The 26,402-nt window shown below is 39.9% G+C and overlaps 1 protein-coding gene across 4 annotated transcripts; it reads left to right on the forward strand.

The window, feature by feature from the left end:
- Positions 1-2,190: 2,190 nt before the first annotated feature.
- scn4ba (sodium channel, voltage-gated, type IV, beta a) lies at positions 2,191-24,603 on the forward strand. Of its 4 annotated transcripts, XM_017490719.3 has the most exons (7): positions 2,193-2,552; positions 2,822-3,031; positions 3,190-3,553; positions 11,448-11,614; positions 16,471-16,690; positions 19,809-19,938; positions 20,901-24,603. In XM_017490719.3, the coding sequence occupies exons 3-7, from the start codon at positions 3,430-3,432 to the stop codon at positions 20,992-20,994; spliced, it is 735 nt and encodes a 244-aa protein (XP_017346208.1). In that variant the 5' UTR covers positions 2,193-2,552; positions 2,822-3,031; positions 3,190-3,429; the 3' UTR covers positions 20,995-24,603. The 4 variants fall into 4 exon arrangements, with proteins under 4 accessions (XP_053543098.1, XP_017346208.1, XP_017346207.1 ...); XM_017490718.3 differs by having other exon boundaries at positions 2,822-3,553; XM_053687123.1 differs by lacking the exons at positions 2,822-3,031; positions 3,190-3,553 and having other exon boundaries at positions 2,191-2,552.
- The last annotated feature ends 1,799 nt before the right edge of the window (positions 24,604-26,402 follow it).

The raw sequence follows: 26,402 nt of genomic DNA on the forward strand, positions 1-26,402 counted from the left end.
ATGCATACTATTTCTGATGGCACCGATCTGGAGCGGTTGCGGTAACTAGGTCAGGTGGTGTTATATAGGTTGTGCAGTGAAGAGGTGACAGGTGGGTCAAAGGGGCAAAACTACTGCAGTGTGATAAGACACTTCTATCAAAATGACGTCTCATACAGATAACAAGAACATCCTGCAAACTCATGAACAACCGCAAAGCTTGGGTGCTAACTGAATAACCAAAACATCTGGTAAGAAAGCTACGTTTAAAGACCGGACTGGTTCGAAACAGCAAATACGCCTTTCTCAAGCTATTTGAACATATCCTCTGAATTGAATCCAATAATTCTAATTATGGAATAACAAGCTGGCTTTGAATGACTGTTCTTGTTTCTAAAGAGTCAAACTTTTGAATGAATGCACAATGGACAACAGAACAAGATCCATAATAATAATAATAATAATAAATAATAATAATAATAATAATAGTGTTGTGCTCTTTTTTTTTTAAATGCACTATTATGAACTTACATTTTTTTCTACCAAGATTCTACCAAGAAAGTGCCGTGTTAAAACATCATAAAAAGGATCCAGCCAACCCGAATTAGTCTCAAAAGATTTTATACTTCTTTCATTTCTATCTATTTCATTGATCTCTTTCCTTGTTACTGCCGTTTGTTTATAATTACATACAGATATTTTTAAAACCTTTTTTTTTTTTTTTTTTTTTTTTTTTTTTAAATGAATCTTTTATGCATGCACATACAGCCATTAGAGGGGAAAAAAATGTTTACTTACTTCTGCTGAATCCGGGAGATTTGTTGATTTATTTATTTATTTTAAAAATGCTAATTGTATAATAGCAATTATTTTCTTTCAAACTTCTTTCTAAATTCTCACATGAATGAAATGAAGGAGACTAATCTGTCTAGTCATATTCTCTCTCAGGCCTTGTGTTCTGTGCTGAATGCGCTTAGCTTAGTGAAGGGAAGAGGGAGAACGGGAAACAGGAGAGGGGGTAAGAAGAGGGAGGGAGAGAGAGAGAGAGAGAGAGAGAGAGAGAGAGAGAGAGAGATGGGATAACTGGATTGAAGGTCAGACAAAGAGAGAGCAGTTTCTTAAACCTATAGGATGCACTTAAATGCAGACATTCCCTCATCTTTTTCAGGATTTGCATCACGTTCCTCTTGCCAGTACAGTATATTACCTTTACTTTATTCCTTATGATGTTATATATTTGTCCTTCCTCTTCCTCATGTTATACTTTGATGTCTTTCCTTTCTGTAGAAATGTTTAGAATTTCTGAATCGATTCCTCATACACAGGTTAAAGTTTTACATTCAGAAGCTCTTCATTTGTCTAATGATTTGAAGGTCCATACAATAAATCCTTGTACTTGTACTACCGTCCTTCGTACTTCCGTGTAGAGACGTAACACACACACACACACACATTTGATATGTTATTCCATATCAAGGTCACATTGGCACAAACTCAAGCATTAAATGTGTTTGCGTGTCTATTTTTGTAGCCCAGTAGATATAGAGCCTGGTTCATAAAAATCACCATCCCAAGAATGAGTTCAGTGTGTTTTAGTCAGATTTATTACACACACGCACATCTCTGACATAACTGGGCTACAGACATTGCATATGCTAGACTGCTATATCTAAGCCTAGTTAGAAAAGAATCAATTGTCGTTCCTATTATACGTCGAACCTTGTCTTGAGCATGTATATATGTATATATTCATTATCGCCGCACTGTTGTCTTTGCATGCATGGTTGCACACTCAGCAGTGCGGCATGGTGTCTCCGGAGGCTTCGATCTTCTTCTGTGACGCAAATGCAACTCCAGTGATGATCCTCCGGATATCCTTTATATAAACTATATCTAAAGATCAGTAGCATTTCCATTGCGTACTGACCTCAAAGCACATTAGTGAGTTCATCTGGATCGAGTTGTGCGTTATTTGGCTAGCAATACACTCTAGGTGGCATTGAGACCGCAGCCGTAATTCTTCGGACACGATGCGGACGTTTTCCCTCGTGTGCATTCTGTCGATTAAAGACCGACACCTTGATTCACTGGGCTGCTGTTTTCACATGTCTTCTTGATCACTTTGCATTGCAGAAGCCAGATGGTCTCTCCAGAGGATCAGGAGAGTGTTGCAGTCTGGGAACAGAGAATATAATACCTTCATCTGCATTCTCTATAGCTTGGGGCTTGGGACAGCTGTCAGGATACCATGTGTGTGTATATATATTCGTACATGTATATGCTCAGAGTCAACTACAGTGTATTGCTATTCACATATCATAAGACGTGATCTATAAACCGTTCATAGACATTAATAGACGAGATAGAGGAGAGAGCACAGAACCCATTTGCTATCTATAGCCGTGCTTAGGAGACGTGATATTCTGATCCTTGGAGCTTTACCTCTACGGGGTCTAGCCTGCAGGAAAACATTTGGAAGAAGAATAACCGTAGTTATCGACCATACTGTACCGTACCATGTCTAACGTACTGAACGATTGATGGGAATTGTGACCAAATAAAAGCACAGTAAGGTAAGAAACTAGAAATTATTGATTGAATGTCAGTGTGTGAGAAAAGTCAGCGTGTGGAATTGTAAACTAGACAGAAGCAAGGGAATATTTAATGGTCTATGAAACTGGCCGCAGGAGTAACCTGTGACATGTCAATATTAAAGGCTGGAGTGTTTATGATTCTCCTGAGATGTGATCAAGTTAAAAGACTCCATACTTCCACCCCCCACCACATACTTCTGCGGTAGCGTTCACGGTTCTTTTTTTTTTTTTTTTTTTTTGCTCCATAGATACAGGCACGTGCTTGCTGCGTTCATAGTTCCTCCACCTTGCCTACATGCAGCTACACTGAATGTAAAGACTGATAGCCGTGTCGTCTCTTTCTCACACTGTCGCTCTTTCTGTCACTGCGCGGTGCGGCTGCTATTTCCGTATGAATAAAAGCAGACTTGACGCTCTCCACATGCGGACCGGTTCATCTGTTCAGCGGTTTTCACCCGGTGAGTGCGAGCCAGTGGTCTTTTTTATCTGCTCTCTTTGAATCCATCCTGCTATTTGCACAGAGGCTGCAAAACGCTGCCTTCCTCTCTCTCTCTCTCTCTCTCTCCCCGTCTCTCTCTCGCTCTCGCTCTCGCTCTCTCTGGATCCGACTGCAAAGGAGAAAGAAGAGGTAGGCATTCACTGCAGGACTTATCCAGCTGAAAGGTCCCCACTCACCCCCACCCCATCTTTTTTTCTTCTCCGTACTGTGCTATCAGTCCCACCTCACCCCTCGCTCTTCCCCATCCCACCCAAGAATTCCTTACTTCCAAGTCTCACACACACACACACACACACACGCACTGGAGGACTAAGCCAAAGGAAAGCAAGACAGACCGACAAACAAGAAAACAGGCAGATGGACAAACGTGTGCATGGAAAAGTGGACATGGAGGTGTGGAGGACTAGAGGATCAATCCTGCACAGAAGCACAAGATCTGGTGATGGCATCCATGCTAGCATAGTCATCACCCTTCTGATTGGTAAGCCTGCTGGTTTGCTTTATATTGTCATTTATGTCCTCTTCTCTCTCTCTGTACACCCCCCCCCCACCCCCCCCGGCTGTTATGTCCTCTACCTTACCCTTCTCGTCGGTGCTAGAGCTGTTGCCAGAACGCTATGATTTCTACACTGCTTGCAAAACACTGGACACCCGCCCGGGTCTGGGAGAGCATGTGTGTGTACTTGTTGCTGTGAAGGTTGATTTGGTTACAGAGTCCAGTTCCCTTCCATTTGTGGAGAGGTTGTGAAGGTTAGCAAAGATTGATTTCTGTCATTTCATAGGTCCCAAACAAACAGAGAGAGAGAGAGAGTGAGAAAGGGTGAGTGTAAGAGAGAGCGTGTCAGAGAGAGACGGAGTGAGAGAGAGGGTGAGTGAGTGAGCGAGAGTCACAGTAATGAAGTGCAAGTCACTCTAGCCAGTAACTGCCCAGACTGTATATGATATAAAACCATTTAATCTAATTATATGAATGTAATATGGGTGTTTTTTTTAAATCAGAACTCCTATGTTTATTAATCTATTTATATTGTGGCCCCACATTTTCCACAGTGACGGAATCAGTTCATATTATGTTAAATAGTTAAATATTTAACAGTAGTACAAACAGCATATTAAAATTCAGTGACACTGTAGAAGTTGACCAAGGTGTTGAACAGACATGGCGTGGGGTGGCCGAGTCGTTACGCAGAGGTGGCGTGGGGTGGCCAAAGCAAAGCCCCAGATTAAATGTGCAAATGCCTTAATTTGACACAATGAATTTTTCATCCCATACTCAAATAAATAAATTTAGTTAGAACCAACTAACATATCTTTTCTAATGTAGAATTATATTTATTATGTAATTGTTTTCCGTTTCAGTTTGAATCTATTTTTTATCAGTAATAATTTCCAGGACTGGCTACACATTTCTTTTGTACTGCAGTCAAGTCCGTTGTTTTGCAACGACTGGGGAACAATCTCATAAATACAAAATTATTAAATAAATCGTCCACAAATGCATGAATAAATAATGCATTATAAGTCCTCTCTGAAATACTCATAAGGCCTTTTCTGTTCATTTAAAACTATTAACCATAAACAAATAATGCATGTACCTCAGGCTGCTCTTTTATGTTGTAGTTGAAGATTTAGTTCTAAAAAAATAAAAATTTCTCACGATGAGCTCCAAGAGTTCTTACCGTGTTGTTTAGTTTGCTGTCTGATTGGACATATATATGTATATATATGTATATATGTATATCTATATGTATATGTGTGTATATATATATATATGTGTGTATATATGTATGTGTATGTATATATATATATATATATATATATATATATATATATATATATATATATATATATATATATATATATATATATGTAAAATTATCTTAGACAGAATCTTATATGTGCACTCTTCTGGGAGTTGTTATGACTAACTCACACCTCACAATATGAGTTAATTCATAGCCAATCTGATCAAACCATGATCAGATAATCAAGCGTAGGCCTACAGAAATCACCCAAGTAAATAATATCAGGTGACAATACCTGGGTTCAGCAGGTTCACCAACCTAGTTTGGCTAGGTTTAATTGGATTAGATTAGCTGTGATTAGATTGACTGATTTACTCCAGACATTACCTCTGGACCCTGGATAGCTGCTTCTAATGCCTGTTTTTTTTATTTTTCATTTAAAGAAAGCCCACGTGTCCTGTTGTAGCTACATATGTTTGCTTTACCTGTCTGACAGTTGAACCTCTTTTGCTCTTTAGGTGCCTCCTAACTCTTTTAGTCACATGCTTGGTTAAAAATAGAAGACTTCTAAGCTGTTTATTATACAGTCTCTGCTTGGTTAATGCTCCTCCTTGCTGCACCACAAGCTTCTTTCTATACCATTTATTTATTCGGTATCAGCGACAGGGGTGGGGAAATTACTTACCAGTTCATTAACGTACAAAAAAAAAATCGCACCAGTTCATATTGGCTAGCATTAACCGCGATCGTATTAGCAATCCCACATGATGAAGTCACATATAGAGCATATAGAGTATGGTTGAGGAGAGTATTGTGAACTGAAGTGAAAGGAGTCCATTAAAAAGGCATTATACTGGACTATGTAAGAGGGGGGGGGGGGGGACTCGCATAAGTAAATTTAAAATTCAAGGTATAAGTGTAAAAACCGAATAGAAGATCTGATGGATTATTTATGAGCAGAAGCACCATTGTGGTCAATGCAGGGGTGTTATATTTGAAGTGTTGACTTGAGTCTCTCACAACTCGGAACAGATTCGAGATGTATGCATTCTTCCTCTGTATTGAAGTGATAAGGTTATACATGGAGTCACACTCTAGTGAAGGATATCAGATTTTTGGATTAACCTACAATACTAATAATCAGACTCCCGCTGAGATGACATGGATCTGGCAACCAGTCTTCCTTTAACAATGTGTGGTACTATTTCTGTTTCAGAAGGGGACAGTGTGTCCTGGCATGATCCCATACACCATACACCCACCCACATGTGCACGCACACGGCATCTGCACACCACATGGTGACGCTCCTGTAAGCGAGTGCTGTGTGTGGGGTGTGTTCATGTCTTTCAGTGCACAGAATCGTTACGTAGATATTTTCCCCATACATCATTCAACGCCGTTTGAATTAATAGACATCGTCACAAAGCGGATCCTTAATGAGCAAACCGGTTGTGGCGAGGTGGTGAGGAACATCTCCCTGAGAAGATGTGAGGAAGAATCCTTGAGGGGAACCAGACTCGAAAGAGAACGAGTGACACTGAATAGTGGGATTGCGCAATCATTACACTGTACAGGTGTAGAAGAGTAAAGGTAAACAGTAATATGTGCATTTAATAGGATGTTCCACTGGTTACACAACTGCACTTTTTGACCATATATTGTCTCAAGGTTTCCTCCTCATGTTGTCTCATGGAGCTTTTCCTCACCACCATCGCCTCTGGCTCGCTCATTGTGGATAAATTTATAAACTTAAAAGTGCTATAGTTCTGTAGAGCTGCTTTGTGATGATGTCCATTGATAAAAGTGCTTTACAAATAAAATCGAATTGAATTTGAATTCGATATCAATTGGCTTCATCGCAGAGCAGCTCTAGAGGAATCCAGATATAGATTTTACATTTGAAATGTTTATATTTATGGTGAGTAAACTGTTCTGAGCGTGTTATGAGAGAATACGAGTCCTGGGCAGTCTTTATGATTACAGCATCAGTTTTGAGAAGGTACAAAGCTAAAGCATAGGAGATAGAGGAACATGGAAGGTTCGTAGAGGAACATGGACGGTTACGCACTGGGCATGAAGTGTGTTTGCGATGTGCGAATAGAGACAGCAGGAGAAGGGGAGTCAAACGTGCAGAAAGATGGAAGCATCAGCATAATTCGGGCAGGTACGGAGGGCGAGAGGATCCACCGAGGTAGAAGTGCGCTACTGTTAACTAATAACAGTCCCACATAATTATCCAGTTTCCACAGGAAAATGACTTATCACCTTGGGAATGCCTCGGAACTGTGACAGATAATGAGATATGGTCCGGAATAAAGTAGACGGACCCCCCCCCCCCCCCCCCCCCCCCGTCCTCTCTCTCCCTCTTTCTCTCTCTCTCCTCTCTCCCTCTTTCTCTCCCTCTCTCACTCTCTCTCTCTCTCTCTCCCCCCTCTCTACCTCTCCTTCTCTCTCTCTTCCTCTCTCTTTCTCTTCCCCTCTCTCCCTCTCCTTCTCTCCCTTGCCCTCTCTCTCTCCCTCCCCTCTCTCTCCGCTTTCTCTCCTCTCTCTCCCTTTCTCTCCCCCACTCTCTCTCTCAATCCCCCCTCTCTCTCCCCCTCTCACTCCCTCTCTCCCCTCACGCTCCCTCTCTCCTCTCTCCCTCTCTCCCCCCTACCCCCTCTCACTCCCTCTCCCTCTCTCTCTCTCTACTCTCCTCCTATCTCTTTCTCCCCTCCTCACTCCCCCTCTCCCTCTCTCTCTCTCTCTCTCTCTCTCTCTCTCTCCTCCCTCTACTCTCCTCTCCCTCTACTCTCCTCTCCCTCTACTCTCCTCCCATCTCTCTCTCCTTCTCACTCCCTCTCTTTCCTCTCTCCCTCTCTCTCCCCCACTCTCTCACTCCCTCTCTCTCCCCTCTCTCTCTCGCCTCTCTCCCTCTCTCTCCCCCCCTCTACCCCCTCCCTCTCTCTCCCTCTCTGTCTCTCTCCTCTCTCTCTCTCCCTCCCTCTCTCTCCCCCTCTCTCTCGCCCCCCCCCCTCTCTCTCTCTCTCCATCTACTCCCCCCCATCTCTCTCCTCACCCCCCCCCCCTCCCCCCGTCTGACTGACTTCTAACTTCGGAAGTTCACAAAAACCACTGTGTATTATTAACTCTCCTAATAGCGCACCTACATACACACAATCCATACTGTTCAGCTCATCAATTAGTAAACAGCAAAAACAGAGTACCCCATCAGCACAAGCCGTTCTGCAGAACCACACACTCTGTGCATTGAGTCTATTTCAGCAGACACATTACCGTAAGCAATACCACCGCAATATCACTTCTACTCCATTTCTAGAGCCTGCGGGAATTATGCGCAGAGCCAAGCTCGGCACAGTGGAGTGTACATTAAACAGAAGTATGTAAAAAGCAGGGATGAGTTTGTGTAAAGGAATAAGAGCGAGCATGAACACAGAAGGTGCGGTATAACGGTAATAAGTAAATGGAGGAGATACGACGTGCAGACAGTATCATGGTGCACCGACAGCACGTCTCTGTAGCATACATCTAAAGAAGATCTTGTAGCAGTGGTTCTTCAGCGCTTCAACCTCTGGAGATATCTTTGACCCTCAACTGATTCAGACATGCTTACAGAATAAAAGTAAGAGAGAAGAACAGAACAGAGCCCTAAAACACCCTCCTGCTTCTGTCCACGAATTCTTATATGGTTTTACATGCTCAAAAATGTTAGCCCCCTTTTTTTATTTCCATACCACTTCACTTGAAGGGATATTTTAAATACAACTCACAGATCCTGCCTACATTTCAATACAATTGTGTATCGCCCGAGTTGTATAAAAATGTATATTGCTCATACTGTAATTGGCACAAGTTATTTTGCACATTTTAGAAAATTCAACTCATATACATATACTATACCATTTTCCACATACCACACGTCAATGCTGCAGTAGCTTAAGACCTTAACTGGGAAAATCTGCCACTGCTAATGCATGTCTTTCCCTGAAGCAGGTGGAGTGGAATGTATGTTAAGCTGTGTGTACAGTTTGCTCACCACAATTAATACAAATAAAGTCACGTAGTTAATGAAATTGCTCCCCTAAGGAAGTCTACAGTCTGACGAAGACAAGGAATAAGCGTGCACCAAACGAGTCGAACGTCTCATGCAGTGCATTTCAGTTATTTTATAACTCAGTCGTGCTATTAAATAAATAAAAGGGATTTCCCTCAGTTACAGCCGCACTGGATCTCGGATAGTGCTGGTTAGTATATATATATATATATATATATATATATATATATGCGCTCATTGTGTCTGGGATATTTTATGTGTTTTCTTCTCCTGTTGCTCTTGCAAGGAATTTCCTTTCTCAACCCCAAAACACAGTCATTTTGAGCTTTCGAGTCTGGTTTCTTTCATGGTTTCTTCCTCATATCGTCGTCTCTTGGTTGTGCGTTAGGGGCAAACTCATACTGAATTGATATATTTCTGTAAATGTGACAATGTCTGCAATGTTATACTAAATAAATAATAATAATGATGATTGTTTTAGTGTCTGATCTTATCTGGAAAGGTCTGGTCTGGGTGCAGGTTTCCTTCCAACTAAGCAGAAGCCACAAATTTAGAACATTTAATGAAAACATTACTACGAACAATGTTTACTGATTATTCACCTTCATGTTTATTTGTATAATACTGACTTCACTAGAAGCGCAACAGTGTTGAAGCGGCATTGATACCGCTTCTGGTTTTAAAGTGACTTTTACTGTCCTTGGATTTATTTAACAGCTTACTGTAGAACACTGAAAGGTAACCAGATGCCTTTTCCTTTACGATAATCGGTGCAGAGATTCGACATGACTGCAGAGGACTGAAATCATTCTGTAACAGAAATGTACCTGTTCTAACATGATGCTGTATATCTCCTGTGCTGCTTTAACTGTTCAGATAACAGCTGAGCATGTGCAATCTTGACTTCATTTCAACCAGTGCATGCACACACACACACACACACACACACACACACACACACACTTTCAGATAACACAACAGTATCTTTGCAAGGAATGAAATTCTGAGATGACACGGCTGTATTTAAAAATAGCCAGTGAGCACAGTCCTCTCAGCGCTTCCGCTTAAACCACATGGTCAAAATACCAGGCTGGGAGTCAGAAAATAACTACCCCATTACCCCCTTACACCCCTCCCTTTCCTTACCTCCTTCTTCTGTTTACCCTCTTCTTCCTTTCACCTTTACACTTGACCTAATAAACACACATTTGGGGTAAAAAATTCTCTGCCACACATTCTGGGTCATGTTCATCTGTGTTCTTGCTGTGGATCTTAACATGCAGTACAGTCTGATCGAAACTCTCCTACAGTCTCACACACAAACACACACACACGCACACACACACACACACACACACACACATACACACACACACACACACTTATAAAGCTCTTACATGCATGTAAGGTCCTGTATACAGGATAAAGATGATTTATCATGCTATAGTGGAAGTAGCAGAATGGATTGAAATCTTCAGTAAAATAAGATAATACTTTATTAATCCCCAGATGGAGAAAGTAAGGACATTTACATTATAAAAAAAAAAAAATTGAAGTAGCTGTGAGGTCCAGGATGACAGTCTGTTCCTTCAGTGTCTTCATATGAACTGTTTCTGGTTAATTCTGCTGTTTAGATGTTACACATTTCCCCTAACACTGACCTGAATCTAACTGGAGACTTGAAATGAGGGTTTATTTCACCCAGTGACCTTAAGGGGGCAGCAGAGACCAGTGCCGTGGCAAGGATATTTGAAATACCTAGAGGTCATGAGTCGCAGCCCCCCCCCCCCCCCCCCCCATATGTTCAGTATAAATCTGTGCAGTTTAGTGTATTCTGAGAGCAACAGCTTTCACTTTTGAAAAGAATTTCAGATGAACATTGTACTAGAAAGTCGACTAGTGTCCAGCGAATGAGTTGAAACTGAAGGTCCACACTGTACCTGCACTGAAATAAACCTGGTCATCTTATTTTATTTTGGATTTGATTAGCATCTAAGTACTGGGCATAATTTGAGATCTCTTTCCAGCCACAACATAAAAACACAAGACAAAAATGACTTACTACAACAAAATCAAACAAACAAACAAACAAAAAAAATGATAGAACAGTTCCACTGATCTGATTGGTCGAGCCGCGTTCTGAGTGTGCTTACTGTATATTTACTGAAACCGCACTGGGACGTTTCGCTGTGTGTTTAACTGCACTCTTCTGTGTTCATCACTCAAACTTCCTCGTCCTGGTTTGAAACTGTTACTACAGTCGTGTTAATGATGTCATCAGCTGACATGGCAAACGATACTTTTCAGAAATATACCTTAAATATGAAAGCGTGTCAGGGAGTCTGAAGTGTCTGCTAGCATGTTGAAGTCTCTCTCTCTCTCTCTCTCTCTCTCTCTCTCCATTTGTCATGAATCGTCAATAGTACGTCCCTCTAATCACCTGCTAGTATTCTACTAACCATGCACAGATTATCCACTTGTGGGGCTACTTGCAAAGGAGTGCTTTATTTGTTGTTTTAAGCTCTCTATATACAAGTCCTAATATATTTTCTCTCTCTCTCACACTCTCTTTCAGGGGTATGGTGTGCACAGGCATTGGAAGTGTCAGTGGGGAAGGCTGGCTTTGTTGAGGTGATGAATGGCAGCTCTGTACTCTTACCTTGTAGCTACAGTAGCTGTATCGGCATCAAGAACCTGTACTTCAACTGGAAGTATAATAATGACAATGGGACAATGGATATGGTGAGACCTGTACACCAGTTTTGCTTAGTCGTACCTTAAAGCTGTAATATAAAGAAAGACCGAGAGAATAAGGAAAGCCTGCGGTTCTATGACCAACAGGGTGGTTTTCCTCTGAACTAATCCGCTTGTTTCCTTCTCATCACCTTGAAACCGTGACCCCCACATGGGTGGCCTATAAAAGATCGCTGCTAAGAAACACTACTTCTTCGGCCATTCTCTTTCATCGAAGTGATCACAATAAAAGTGCTAATAAAAGAAATTATTTTTAAAAATGTAATTATTAGTTAATTATTAGTTTAATTATTACTTTATTAGTATCATGTGGTATCAATATCAATATATTTGTCAGGAATGCTGGATTTGGCCACAGTGAGTTTGAACTCGAGTTTTCAATGCACATTTAATTCATCAGGCTATAGTGATGGCCAGCAAAGCAGCTTCCTTAAGCTTCTTCCATTGGTACAAGGTTTCGGGTTAGGGTTAAGGTGTAGTTTAGGTTGTAGTCAGTAAGAGATTTCTGCAAATCCTGTTCAATCAAGTCAACACTTAAATAGAAGTTTTTCCATCTGCATGAAGTTGGTTAAGAGGTCTTACCCGGTAACACACTATGTCAAAGTAGAAAGAAATTCAGAAATAATGATGAAGAAGGTGATTGAAGTAGATCAGTCTGGGAAGGGTTACAAAGCTATTTTAAAGGCTCTGGGATTCCAAAGAACCACAGTGAGAGCCATTATCTCCAAATGTAAAAACTCGGTACTGTAGTGAACCTTCCCAGAAGTGTCCAACCTTCCAAAATTCCTCCAAGGGTTTATGCCCAGTCTTTCACATCACAAAAAAACTTTCACTTCCCCACATACTAGCAGATGAAGAGTGTACCTAAACCCAGAAAAATATGCTAGTTGGCCAGGGGGACCCATAATTTCAAGGTGTGTGGTTTTCTGCTTCATAGTGAACCTTGTAGCTGGGACAGCAAGTAGGCGGCATGGAAGACCCATCTATGTCAGTGGGTTAGGGTTAGGGAGCCACACACACACAAACACACACATACACAGATTCACACATTAATTCATTGTGGCGGCTCGTCATTAAGGGGTCAGGTGGGGAAGCATTTATATCAGCTGTTCAACAAATATTAATAACTGCCCCACTTAGCTTCCATAACGTTATTAATGCACCTAGTGGTCAAAAAAATGGTAACAGAGGTCCATAAATACAGGATTTACAGAATACTGCCCCATGCTACCTCTATGAACAATTTCACTTGCAAAGAGCAGTGAACATGACAGTTAATGACAGCGTTGCCAGATTGGGCTAGATTAAAAGATACTCCTCCGCCACCAAGATCTTGTTTTATAGCCAATCAGAATGAAATTGAATGAATTTGCACGAAAAAGGCAAACGGTAAGTGTAGGCATGCCTTGTCTATGATGAAAGTCTATAATGTAAAGAGCCATTTCTACTGTAAGATATATTGCAAAGATCGAGAGAGGGAAAGGATTATGGAGTAGATAACGCCCATATTTCTGATGAGAAATGTGTGAAATACATGTTTGCCACACAATGGCTGAAGAAAACTTTTCTAGTTGATGAATTCTTTTGGTCCAGGTCTATTGTGTGGTTTTAGAGATGCGAGGGATTTTGAGAGGGAAGGAAATTTGCTGAACCCTGGCAACCAGCCTTCTGAGGAAGTGAAGGTGTTGGTGGGATTTCTTGATGAGGGTGGAAATGAGGAGGGTCCATAAGTTATGTGAACCCAGAGAAAATTTAAGCTGTGGGTTTTTTCTGTAGCACTTCCATTTGTGGAGATGGAGTCTACTCTCAGCTTCCTGAAGTCAACAATAAGTTCCATAGTCTTCCTGAAGTTGGTCTTAGTGCATTATTAGTCCACAAGATCTCATTCCTCTAAGCTTTCTGATCACTTTTGTGGATCAAGCCAAATACAATAGTGCACATTTAAATGATGGAGTTTGGGTAATGCCTGATGACACAGGGAGTACAGGAGTGGACTAAGTACACTGTGGGATTCAGGTCTTGTAATCCAAAGGGCTCTGAACTGATAGGTCACTCCAGTTAAATCACCTATTGTGTTTGTTCACCCCTCGCATCAGTCAGTATTGCCAACATCGGTCAGACTGATCCATGGGGTACAATGTACATACTACAAAATGGATTAGACATTTGATCAGTAGTGTTCATTGGAAGATACAGCTTTAGTTTAGTTTAGTTTGAAAATACAGCCATAATAATACCCAACAGTGCATTAACTACCTCTGCTGAGTCACAGTCTGATCTTCAAAATGCTCTGATGACGGCCTATCAGCACTCTCTGCCAAGGTGGCCCTCATGTTTATAGAATGAGATGCAGCCATTGAAAGTACAGGTTCTGTCTCTGCCATTGTACCTAGATCTAAGTACTAAGGTCTTCGATGCTGGAAAGCTTCATTTGTAATGGTGGTGGAGCATTATATTTTCATTATGTTGTAGTTAGGCCAAGACTCTAAGTCAGGGGTGTCCAATCTTATCCAGAAAGGGCCGGTGTGGGTGCAGGTTTTCATTCCAACCAAGCAGGAGCCACACCTGATTCCACCTGTTGAATCAGTTGATCGTGGCTTTCAGTAGACTCAGGTTTGGCTTCTGCTTGATTGGAATGAAAACCTGCATCCACACAAGCCCTTTCCGGATAAGATTGGACACCCCTGATCTAAGTGCTTGTTGAATTGATTTTTGGTCCCAAACAATTTGGGTATTAATACATATTCTGTATCTTGAGAAGAACCAGGTTTATCATCAACAAATCCTTAGATAAGATACAAGACGTTGGGAAAGTTTTAAAAAGTTGTACAAATTTGCAAGCTATGCAATTATAAACTTACAAAATGATGAAATTAGTTACTCTGCACCCATGCTACACTTCCATGGCTGGAAGATAAATGGGCAATTGTACTCCAATACAACCGAATTATTAATTTACATTTACAGCATTTGGTAGACACTGTTGGATGAAAATTACGATAGAAATAAATCACAAGGGAGACAAGCATTGGAAAATATGTGGTGTTTATTGCAGATGGAGAGTAACATAGGTCAGGTCACAGGGCACGTGGGAGAAAAACTCGTAGAGGGATTGAGGAATAGGGATACGGTGAGCGAGGAGAAGTAACGTGAGAATACTCCGAGCTGCTGGAAGGATATGGCATGCGACTGAGAGAACCGGATGCAGGGCTAACGCCAGGGTCAACCCCAGAGATAGCCATGTCTTCATCAGATTCCCAGTATAAACATCCACAAATATCTTGGCAGGTGTTATCCCATAACGCAGAGGGGGTGGGAAACCAGAAACACCAGGGTCAGCAGCAAGGGCTTCAACCAGTAGAGCCCTGCTGAAATGTGCGCCAATTGATAGTGTGTGTTTAGGTCCAAGCCTGTGTACTGGAAGGATGGAAGGAGAAAAGGACACTGGCCAGCTGAGAAAGTAAACAAAAAAGAATAGGGTTACTCTCTCTCACACACACAGGATTAAATATGAGGAATGGAAGAATAAGTTACTAACACTCACTTACATACTAGACATATAATGACAATGATAAAAATAATAACGATGATTGCAAAAATCAGGTAAAATGTATGCACTCACCCATAGTGAAAAGCAACAGGAGATTGAAGAAAAAGAAAAAGCTCAAGGTCCTCACTCGTTGATGGCCAAAATAATAATGCCCTAGGGAGCTGATGAGGTTTTTAAAAAAGAGAAATGGAAAACATGTGCTCCTTCTCCAGAGCAAACTTACATTTCTCTCATTTATACAACTGATCAGTTGTGGTTAAGTTAAGGGCCTTGCTCAAGGGCCCAGAAGCAGAAGCTTGGTAGTTATTAAAATTAAATACTTGTACTCTTATAAGAATTCGATTTCTCAAAGTTTTAATCTCTACTTTTATGTTTAGACATTCAAAGTACTTCTACTCTCTTCTAGCCATTAATTACAGTACATGTCATTTTAGATCCAATCAAGTTCATCAGTGTAAAAAAACTATTAGGAGTTGTGCCAGTTGGTCGTCTGTGGTGACCTTCTTATGCTACACGATGTAGTTAATGCTATAGCTATCAGTGTGTACCGGAAGATGGATAAGCTACTGAAGTAACCAAAGACTCGTATAAAATCAAGGGTGTCTCTCTTGTCTCCCTAGAAGGCACGAACTACGGCTAATTTTATGCAAGTTTTGCTGATTTGTTTGAGTTAACTGGCTATATTTATCTAATATAGTTGGTAATGCCAGGTTAGATGAGCACCGATTCCAGTTTACGTAATTGGCTAATTAGCAAGTGAAATACTAGCTAATACTAGCTAATATTGTTTATTTCCAGGATATTTTAGATCTGTTAGTCATGCATATGACACGCATACATGTCCACACAAACAATAAGCCATGTGCTTGTTCTGAAGACACAGCTAAACATAGCAAGTACAATCATAAGTTAAGTAGTTAAATGCATTAGCACGCTTATTAGCATGAAACAAATTATTATAGTGCTATGCTATGCTATCATATTTGCATCTCTCAATTCCTTGGAAACACAAGAATATAAAAGAGGATGGTTGTAGTTTTATAGGCTACCCATGTGGGGGTCATGACTTTGCTATTATTACTTGGCAAGGAAACAAACACATGGGCATTTCCACAGGAAACCACCCTGGTCCAGGAACATACAGAAGTTTGAAGTTAGCTATATATGAAATGTAAAGCAGAGAATATTCGCTTAAAGCAAAATCACCTATATAAGTATTCTACATAGCTGATCCTACATACTAGAGGCGGTATGCTGCGTCTCCACATATTGCTAAAGATTCTGTTCCCTTCAGCTTTGTGAGGGAGTCATCCCAGCTGAGGGTTTGGAGCCCCATGTGACGATCGCCCATGAGCGTGTGATGTTCGTGGGCTCCAGTAAGGACAGTAACATTTCTGTCCTGCTGTGGAACGTCACCTTCGAGGATAAGGGCGAGTACACTTGCTTCGCCCGCAACCCCAAAGAGAAGAACCGAAACCACAGTGCCGTATTCAACCTCATCGTAGTTGACCAGCGTAAGACTCTTTTTAAACCCTTCAGAATACTATTTGGATTGGGGGGTTGTTTTGAGTCATTTTTAGTCAAAATGCTAAAAGTTATAGCAGATTTGGTTTTATTATTATTATTATTATTATTATTATTATAAGCAGTAAAAGTACATAATGACACCCATGTAGCTGCAGTGTGTATTTCCTGGTGCAATACAACTCTAAATAATGACCAGGGGGAGGAGATGTTGCTCTTTATCGGTCATGTCACAGTAGGGTCTGAGTGTTCAGCCTGTCTATAGCCCATTATGTAGACATCTATCAGTCAACAGGCCAGTCTCTGCTTAGACAAGGAAGCCTTGTGTTGTTCCTCTGTGGCAGATGGTCTTAGGATCGAATGGCCACTGCCTGGTCTAAAGAGTACCGTAGGGTGTGTACAGGTCACAACAAGGAATGCTGTACAGGCTCACCTTCATGAAAAGCTTCAAGGTGCACTGACAGATTAATAAAATTTGGTTATATGATCTTGGGCAGAAATCCCAGATCAACCACAAGGTCACCTTTGACCAGAGTCATCTGGCTACCAGTGCATGCAAGGCGAACGTATTATCCTGAGCATGCAGGTCTCACTGTTTGCTGAAATGACTGCTAGCAGCAGTCACCCATTTTAGTTCGGCATGTTGCATAGATTCCAAAGAGGGGTGTTAAGGGAGTAGATCCCTTAAACGCTTAATGCATAAAGTAAGAAAGACGCACTCGCTTCCCAGTTTTGACATGTGGGGTCTACCTGTTGGCCACGTCAACAAGACCCCTACGTGCTTGTTGAATATTCCATTCCAAATCTCTGGGCCTTTATATGGAGTTGTTCACCCCACCCCTTGGCAGTAGGGAATCGTGCCATTTCATAGTGAGGTTGGGCATTGGTAGGAGGAAAAACGCTTGGGGCACCGTCTGCATTCCAGTTCATCCCAAAGGTGTTCAGTGGGGCTGAGGTGAAGGCTCTGTGCAGGACACTTGAGTCAATTCCATATAAAGAATTTTCTTCACAATCCCTCGTTGTTTTTCTGTCAGACGGCTCATCTCAGGTGTCCGGACATCCTCGACTTGCATATAAGCTGGTTTCAGCACTAGCGAAAGATGTGTCTGACTTTCTATCTGTTTGTTTGTACTATTGTTATTAAGTTTGCCTATGGGGACCCATACAAGGGGATCCCTACTGTACACGGCCATATCTTCTGTCGGCCGCTTCCAGCTGCTGTAGCTGTGTGTTCTTATGGCTTGGTTCAAATAGCACAGCTGGGACAGTGGAGTCTGGATTAGTTGGGAGTTTACATTTAACACAGGTTACTGTATCTGCACAAATGATGACCTTTTTTTTTTTTTTATCTTACTCACGGTCTTGGTCAAATCTCAACTCTTTGCACAAGTGTGCAGTGTGTCCAGGACATTTGCTTCCCTGAACTGTCCTTTAATCAGTTTCTCCAGAATATTGTATCTCAGCAATTACATGCTGCCAACAAGAAATGGAACATGTATTGACATATTTGGGTCACTGTTCCAAAGCAGGCTGACAGTCTTTTCTACCCAGCCATCAGAAACCACAACTTGTAAGAGTGTCTCCATTCAGCTGGGCACGGTGAGCGCTATGACCCCTGAGACAGCGGGGTTTCTGTTCTCATTTCACGTCTCGCATCACTGTATTTGGAGTTATGCCGCGATGAATTATCTACAGGAGCATATTTTCCAAGTTATAGGGCTTGAATCCAATGCGTTTGGTGGTCTGTCATGATGCAAACGTCACCTTCAGCTAGGGCCCAGTGAGCTTGATGTAAAAGAATGGTTACTATTTCTTGGTGCTCAATATCTCCAGGAAAGTCTAGTACTCTTTTTGTTTTTTCTTCAACTTGGAGGCAGCTATTGTCTTTATTGACACTTGAGTCAGCCAGGCTTTGTGATGTGAAGCAAACCGCGTGTGTGTGTTTTGCATTTTGACCCTCATCATCTGTTTGGATAAACTACTATAACAGCGCGTACCTGACTGCCATGCATGTCAAACTGACTCTGTAATAGGTGTTCTCTGTGTTTGAGGAAATAAGATAAGATGCCTTTATCGTCACTGTCAATTAAGTCATGTTCTCATTGCAAGGGAAGAAAAACATGTATTGAGTTACACTTTGAGCATTCATTTTCTGACTTGATAAGTTTAACAGTAAATGTGTTTTAAGCCCATTGGGCTGCTTTTGTCATGCAGATTTGGCAACCCACCAAATAAGACTTGATACTGACATGTTTTTAAAGTTACAGGATGTGCAGCTTATTGTGTATAAAACATTTTCTTTTCATTAGGTTAAAACCACACGCATAAAATATTGCACATCCGGTGTACTGATACCCTGCACACTGTTTACTTGTTCTGACAGGAGAATCTTCAGTATTAACACATTTACAGTACTTCTTGGGTACTGAATGTGCTTTTCTGTTTTTTTTTTTTTCAGTCTCAAGATTTTTGACAGCACTATGGTTGACCATATTCCCAGGGGTTTAAACCTTACATGCGTCATATATTTAAATACTAATAACATAAACATTAACATATTTTATGTACATCTGGCCCAATGTGTCAATCAGGAGCTCTTTACGAAATGTTTAAATGATGAAAGGACATTTAGTTTATTTTGAGGAAAGTGTTATACCTGTCATAGTATAAGCCAGGGGTTCCCAAACTTCTCCAGGGCAAGGCCCCCCAAATGGCATTAACATTTGACTGAGGCCCCCTTTTGCAAGATGTCTTTAAAACACATTAAAAATAAAGACTTCTGAATATATCCCCCCTTTTTTTGTATTAATAATTACATCTTTACTTGACATTAGGAATTGATTGTGTGTGTGGTTGTCTGTGATTGAGTGAGAAAGAGAAAACATACTAGTGGAAGGGATGGGCACACCAAATTGTTGAGGCCCCCAGGGCGCCCCCTGGAGGCCCCCAAGGGGGTCGCGGCCCCACTTTGAAAACAACTGGTATAAGCGATACTGTTACTATGCATCTATGTCCACAGTGTAGTATTTATCTGCTATTGCAAGCTTTATCAAATATTGATGATAATTCAATGTGTAATTTATTTTTCTTTTGTCACTTTGCCAACAGTTAAGGAAGTGGACAACACGTTGACGCTAATCATTGTATCCGTGATTGGAGGAGTTATTGGGTTGATCATTATAGTCATGGTAATAAAGGCAGTGGTCATCCATTTTCTCAACAAGAACCAGGAGAAAAAGTAAGTCCAATTGAATTTGTCCATTCGAAATTCTTTCTAGGATGGGATACGATGAGTTAATTAAGTGATTTAACCTCGTCACAGTCACTGTGGGTCTGGATATTATCCTGGAAACACTGGGCATGAGGCAGAAAGCACCCAGAATTGCACTCCGTATAAACACATTTGCTCTCCTGTGATTAAAATAGAAATTGTGAAGTGAACTCAAAGTGTTTGGCGTAAACATTATAAAGCCTAATTGCTTAAAAAACAGCCAGCATTAAAAAGAACAAGAAATTGGTGGAACATCTCAAATGATAGGAGTGATATTCCAATTATTAAAAACTTCCACCACCCACAGTCCTCCACTTCTTCTGGAGCAGATCTTTTGTTCTCAATCTAAAGTCTGAGCGAATAAGGAATAGAATTGTGTATTTTTATAACGGACGGTGCTTTCCAAAGAAGAATCCAATGAATTCACTACCATGTCCAAAAAGGTTCTGCAGGAGACATGGTGTGTGATGGTTCATGTATACTCCAGGGCTGGGAGGAATGTGGAGAAAGAAGAAATGAACAGCTGGAGCTCTTGTGTAAGCAGGTGTTAAAAATGTCATCAGTGTGCCTCAGGAACAGCGTGGGTACACGTCTAGTGAATTGTTCAAAGGATTTCTCTTTCCACGTATTTGAATGTCATGTCATGACGAGAAATATTTCATCAGCAGTCGTTTCGCATGTCTGCAGGATTCACCTCTTACATCCTCATGGGAACTTTTGCTTACACGTCCTTTTCCCTGTAAACTTTCTGATCTACACTGAATTTTTACTGCATTTTTATCCTTTTTGGTTTACTAAGTATTACTCTCTGGATTTGTTTATTCTCCCACACTGCAATGTACAAACTCTCAAACACTTGTTCTTTCTTTCTTTCTTTCTTTCTTTCTTTCTTTCTTTCTTTCTTTCTTTCTTTCTTTCTCTATTTGCAGTAAAGAGTGCCTTGTGAGCTCTTCAGGAAATGACAACACAGAAAATGGCCTTTCAGGTTCCAAAGCAGACAACAAAGCATCACCAAAGGCTTAAAAAAAAAGTCTACATGCATAAATGGGCAGATGTATGGATGTTGTGGATATAGAGCTAAAGCTATAGATATGGTCTGTTTTATCTTTATGGAAAGCAAAATGTTCACATGAATTAAGATTATATTATATTATATATAGAAATTTGCTCAATATATTTTAGAAATATTTCGTCTGATTTTTGGGTTGGATTGCACACACCTTTGGACAGTTGATTGGTTTACAAAGGGTTTAAATATACAGTACTGAGAAGAAGTCTTAGGCACATGCAAAAAAAAATAAAAATCTGTAAAACAAAGATGCCTTCAACAATAACAAACATTTCTATTTTTTTTAAAAAAAGACTATAAAGAAACAGTCATAAACTAAAAGTCCATATTTGCTTTTTAATTTTTTTTATTAATTTTTTTTTTATAAACATACAAATAATTTTCTGTTACATTTGAAGTTTTTGTTGAGAATAGTCTAAAATCGAACCTGTTTCCGTCTCAAAATGTAGAAGTCATAAATGTCTATTACAAATTTTTGTTGAAAAAATAGAATGGGTGTCTAAGACATTTAAACAGTACTGTATATATTATACATACAGATGGGTGACAAATTAAAGGAGAAACACACACCAAGTGTTTTAGTAACAAGGTGTTCAACCACATTATTGTTATTTCTCTATCGGTACGTTTACATGGACAACAATAATCCGATATGAACCCGATTAAGACGATACTCTGATTAAGAAACTAGCATGTGAACAGCGATTATTGATGACCTTAATCCGGCTAAAGTCATACTCGTAAACACAAATGGAATTAAGACGTGTGGAGTATTCCTGTTTTAGTCGCATTATCGACGTGAATTATAGACATGTACACACCGTAATCACACTATTAACGTCGTGTGTAACCGCATTTTGCGACAGGACACGTACACACACGGCAGTGCTCAACCGTCTGACGGCAAACAAGAGAGCACGGCTCCGTCCCAAACCGCGTACTTACCTATTACAGTATATAGTAGGTGAAATACATACTCAGCTACTATATAGACCGTACGTACACGGATTGGGACGCAGCCCACGGCTTCAAGCAGTCGTATATTTGCACGTATATCATGACAAATAATTAACTGCACTTGAAGCTTTCGTCAAATTTTTTATAAAAACACCCAGAACTGTATACGGCACCATAACGAAGACTAACTGTATGTCGATACGTGAAATTCTGGAGGGACGTCGGACGGCGTGTCATGGGGACGTAATGACATGTGCTGCTAATCGCTCTATGTTCTATAACAAGCAAAACCTGAATATTTATATGAGTATTCTTAAAGCGACTCATATAAACACCTTAATCAGAATATCGTCTTATTCAATAATTAGATTACTGCTGTCTATGTAAACGCAGTCAATGACAAATTTTTCCCTCACTACTTCACACACGTTCATTGAAACACTCGCCGGTTGAGCATCTTTATGACTGAAGCTCCTTCCATCAATGAATCTCTTTAAAAGCCACTTAGATCTTTTCCTTTTGTGAAGGTAAAGTGAGCATGCTCAGCACTTTAATTGCTTAATAGTACCGGTGTTTCTCCGCTCATCTCTCCTTTAATGTGTCACCTGAATTTGTGAATTTATCTACTCCTCTGGGAGTAATTCAAATACTTTAATATTTTACACTGCCTTCTGGATTAAACATTAACCATAAATACAAACATCTGTAACATATGCAGCCTGGATATTAACCACGTTTATCTGTGAATGTGTGAAAGGTACAAAGTGCTATCCAGCCCAGAAATGGAAACCTTTTATTTTGCAACCACCTGGATGTCCTGGAGGTCCATTTCGAAGTCTTCTCTTCTCCAACACACCTGGTTCTGCGCACAAGTTTTCTGGAGGTGAACTTAGAAATGTTGGGTGTTAGAAAAGAGAAACTCTTAAGTACTCTGGCCTTCCAGGGCATCTTTAGTGTAATATCCATGTTTAGAAGAGGGAAAAAAAAAAAAACGCACAAAAAAAAACAAACAAAACACACGTGCCTGTTAATGCTTCAAACTTTTCTTGCTTTTAGGGAGTCTTTAATTGCTATGAAAACTTATCTGCTTTGAAAGGGGGGGAAAAAAGAAGAAATGTCCTATAAAATAAGTTCCTTAGTAAATTAAGACAATCCCACCCCTTTAAGTGAAAAACAAAAAAAAGGTTCTCCCAGCAGAAAATGAATGATCCTTTCTGATGCTGCTTTTAACAAGTTAACCAACGCATTTTTTTTTTTTTTAAGGAACAAAAAAGAAAGCATGTTAATGATAAATGATTTATGTATGTGCTCTTATATCGGCTTTACCACTCCGCTCAGACGACGAGTTCAATGAGAAGCAAGAGCGGGTTCATTTACAGTACAAGTGACATAAATGTACCTACTTTATGACTGTAAGGTATTCGGATGTAGTGAAAAAAACAACACGACTGAGAGTACAGATACGAGAGAGAGAGACACAGAGAGAGAGAGAGAGAGAGAGAGAGAGAAAGACTCTGCTGACTGAGTGATAAACCCAAAAAAATATCAATTCAGTGTATGAAAATCATTCAGCTATATCTATTACAAGTACAGAAGTTCTTGTAATAGTAGCATTGGCTTTAATTATTAGCAGAGTTTAAATATCAGTGAAGGAGACTACTGTAAATAAAAGGTGTGTAATGTTACTGTATAATTACTGTAAGTTATATTATGAATATATATTACACTGCAAGACATGCTGAATGTCAGGAATGATTAACTGAGGCGGAAATGATAATACTCATGTCTATGAAAACAAGAGACCTCGTTTCAGTAACTTCACTGTATCATATAAATACATACTCTCTCTCTCTCTCTCTCTCGCTCTCTCGCTCGCCCGCTCGCTCGCTCTTTATTACATCCATGGTTTACAAGTATATAAAGAGCATATATCTATATACGTCTTCCATTAGAGTTGACTCTCAGAATTCAGGGGCTCTGGCACAACAATCTCAGTTGTTTGGGATACTTTTAACAGAGCAGTTTTATTTTGTATGTGTGTGTGTGTGTGTGTGTTGGTAGGGATTGATTGAATTCACTTGACATAATTGAATTTACTTGACGTGTTCACGTGTGGCAGCAATAACTGCGGAGTTTTTGTGCCGTACGGTTTGAAGCTCTGAGGAAGGCTCGATGTCCGTCGAGGAATCGACATACGACGCTTTGTACTGACGTCATTAGCGTTAACTGTCCGCGTTACACTGATGTTTTCCGGAGTTAGGTAGATGCTCTGATTTCAAAAGGCAATACTTGTCAGTCATTCTTTCTTGTTTGTTCCATGGAGGCTGCAATTGAATTTCCCCGTCGCACCTCTCACCTGTACACGTGTACGTTTTTGGTGTCAATCTTCATTCACAAGCCAAAAAAAGAAAGAAAAAAAAAAGTGAGAGAAGGCCATACAGTGACTGTGGGAGTGTGCTGCTGTTTCCAGTGGAGATGGCAAGAGTTTAGCAAAATATGCAATAAGCAAAGGACTTGATAGCTAAGTATGATTAGCTCATTTTGAAGGAATGCACTTCATTCTGTAGTTTAATCTTGATCTATTTGTAAATGAACTCCAACCGAAACAGCGGAAATAAACACGATATTAATGCACATTTACAGCGCATGTCAAAACGTGACGCCATTCGGCGAGATAAACTACAGCGACTCGAGCGAACGTAAGCTACGTCAGGACGTCATTTCGTAGAAGTTAGCCATGAAATCGATTCAAAAAGCAAGTGAAGTAAACGTTAAGGGAAATGTATATAAACGGTTTGTCTGAGCAAAATTTCCAATCGAAACTAGTAGCTTGATGTACATGAATGTACTGTAGTTTGCGGTGCAAATTTATTGGCTAAGCCTTTTACCTTTAGACGTTCTCACCATCATTGTTTTATTATTGCTTAAGCATGCCTAAGCAATATATGAAACGATTAATATAGAATCACGAGAATATACGAATGTACTTTAGCTTGCGGTGCACTTTCATTGCATCTCTTATAGCCATTCTTTTTGTTATTACTTAAGCATGCGTAAGCAATACGGACTTAATACGTATAACGCCATGTTCGACGATTAAAACAACCTATAGCACTATCTCTTAAGGATGGTTTAGCAGCTCGATGCTTAGCATAATGCCATACGATAAAGCTTAATATAAAAGTACAGTAATATGTCATGTTCAAAGAAACGAGTGCCTGCATGTCTCGAGAGCATTCTGGTGCATTCAAAAAAGTGCGTCTTTTAAATAAGTACACTTGACTTTTTTTTGTTTTTGTTTTGAATCTTTGATTTTTATTTGTATCATTTTAAAAATGTATAAGTGTACTTTAAAAACAAAACAAACAAACAAAAAAAAAACAACCCAATCCTGCCCACTTGGTCTGTCTAAGACAGATTCAGTGATTATATCTGTTTTTAATACTGAAAACATTTTGTGGTCCTCAGTCACACACACTGTAAAACCCGCATAGTGCATTTAACTCGAAACATTTGAGGAAATTAATCATCTCGAAATGTTTACGTTGTTAAATTAATTTCTTTAAGCCAAATACACTTAAATAGAACAAAAAATGAACTCTGTCCTTTAAAATAAATTTTTGTTACACTTAAATATAACAAAAATGGACTCTGTAATTTAAAATTCATTTTTTTTGTTACACTTAAATATAACACATAATTAAATCTGTAATTTAAAATTAATTTTGTTACACTTAAATATAGCAAAAAATGAACTCTATAATTTAAAATACATTTTTGTTATATTAAGTGCATTTCGCTTAAAGAAATTGATTTATCATCTTAAAAATTTCGAGGTAATTAGTTTCCTCAATTTTTTTTTTTGAGTCAGATGAACTTATCCGGTTTTACAGTGCATCCTGTGCAATATGGGGTTGATGTATGTGAATCCTGCCAAAAAAAAATACAAATAGCTAAATATTGTGTGCCTGAAAATATAAAGTTACATTTTTTAAATCTAAAACGCCGAATTTCCAATGGGCACACTTCTTCTTCTCCAGCAAAACAAGACACTTCGACCTTAATATACAGTAGAGCAGCGAAATCATGAGATTATGAAATGAAAAACTGGATTTCACTGCTGGAACAGATCCTTCTCGCACTGCCAAGCCACAACCAGGTGAGATCTGCTCTCCACGCTACACATTCCACTCCAGAGAGCACTCTCTCTTTTTATACTGATGTTTCAAGATGGAGCAAAATGATTCTATACTGTAGTAACACGTGCAGTACGCAGAGTACACAATTTAAAAATGTTTCTAATCACACAGCACTGAACATGGTTTAAAAAAATAACAACAACCTGGTAGCTTGTTGAGAACTCTTCCCTTATTGCACAGGTCCTCTGAAGAATGTTCAGAATTTT

Source organism: Ictalurus punctatus, chromosome 17 (genome assembly GCF_001660625.3).
Source record: "Ictalurus punctatus breed USDA103 chromosome 17, Coco_2.0, whole genome shotgun sequence".
Lineage (NCBI taxonomy): Eukaryota > Metazoa > Chordata > Actinopteri > Siluriformes > Ictaluridae > Ictalurus > Ictalurus punctatus.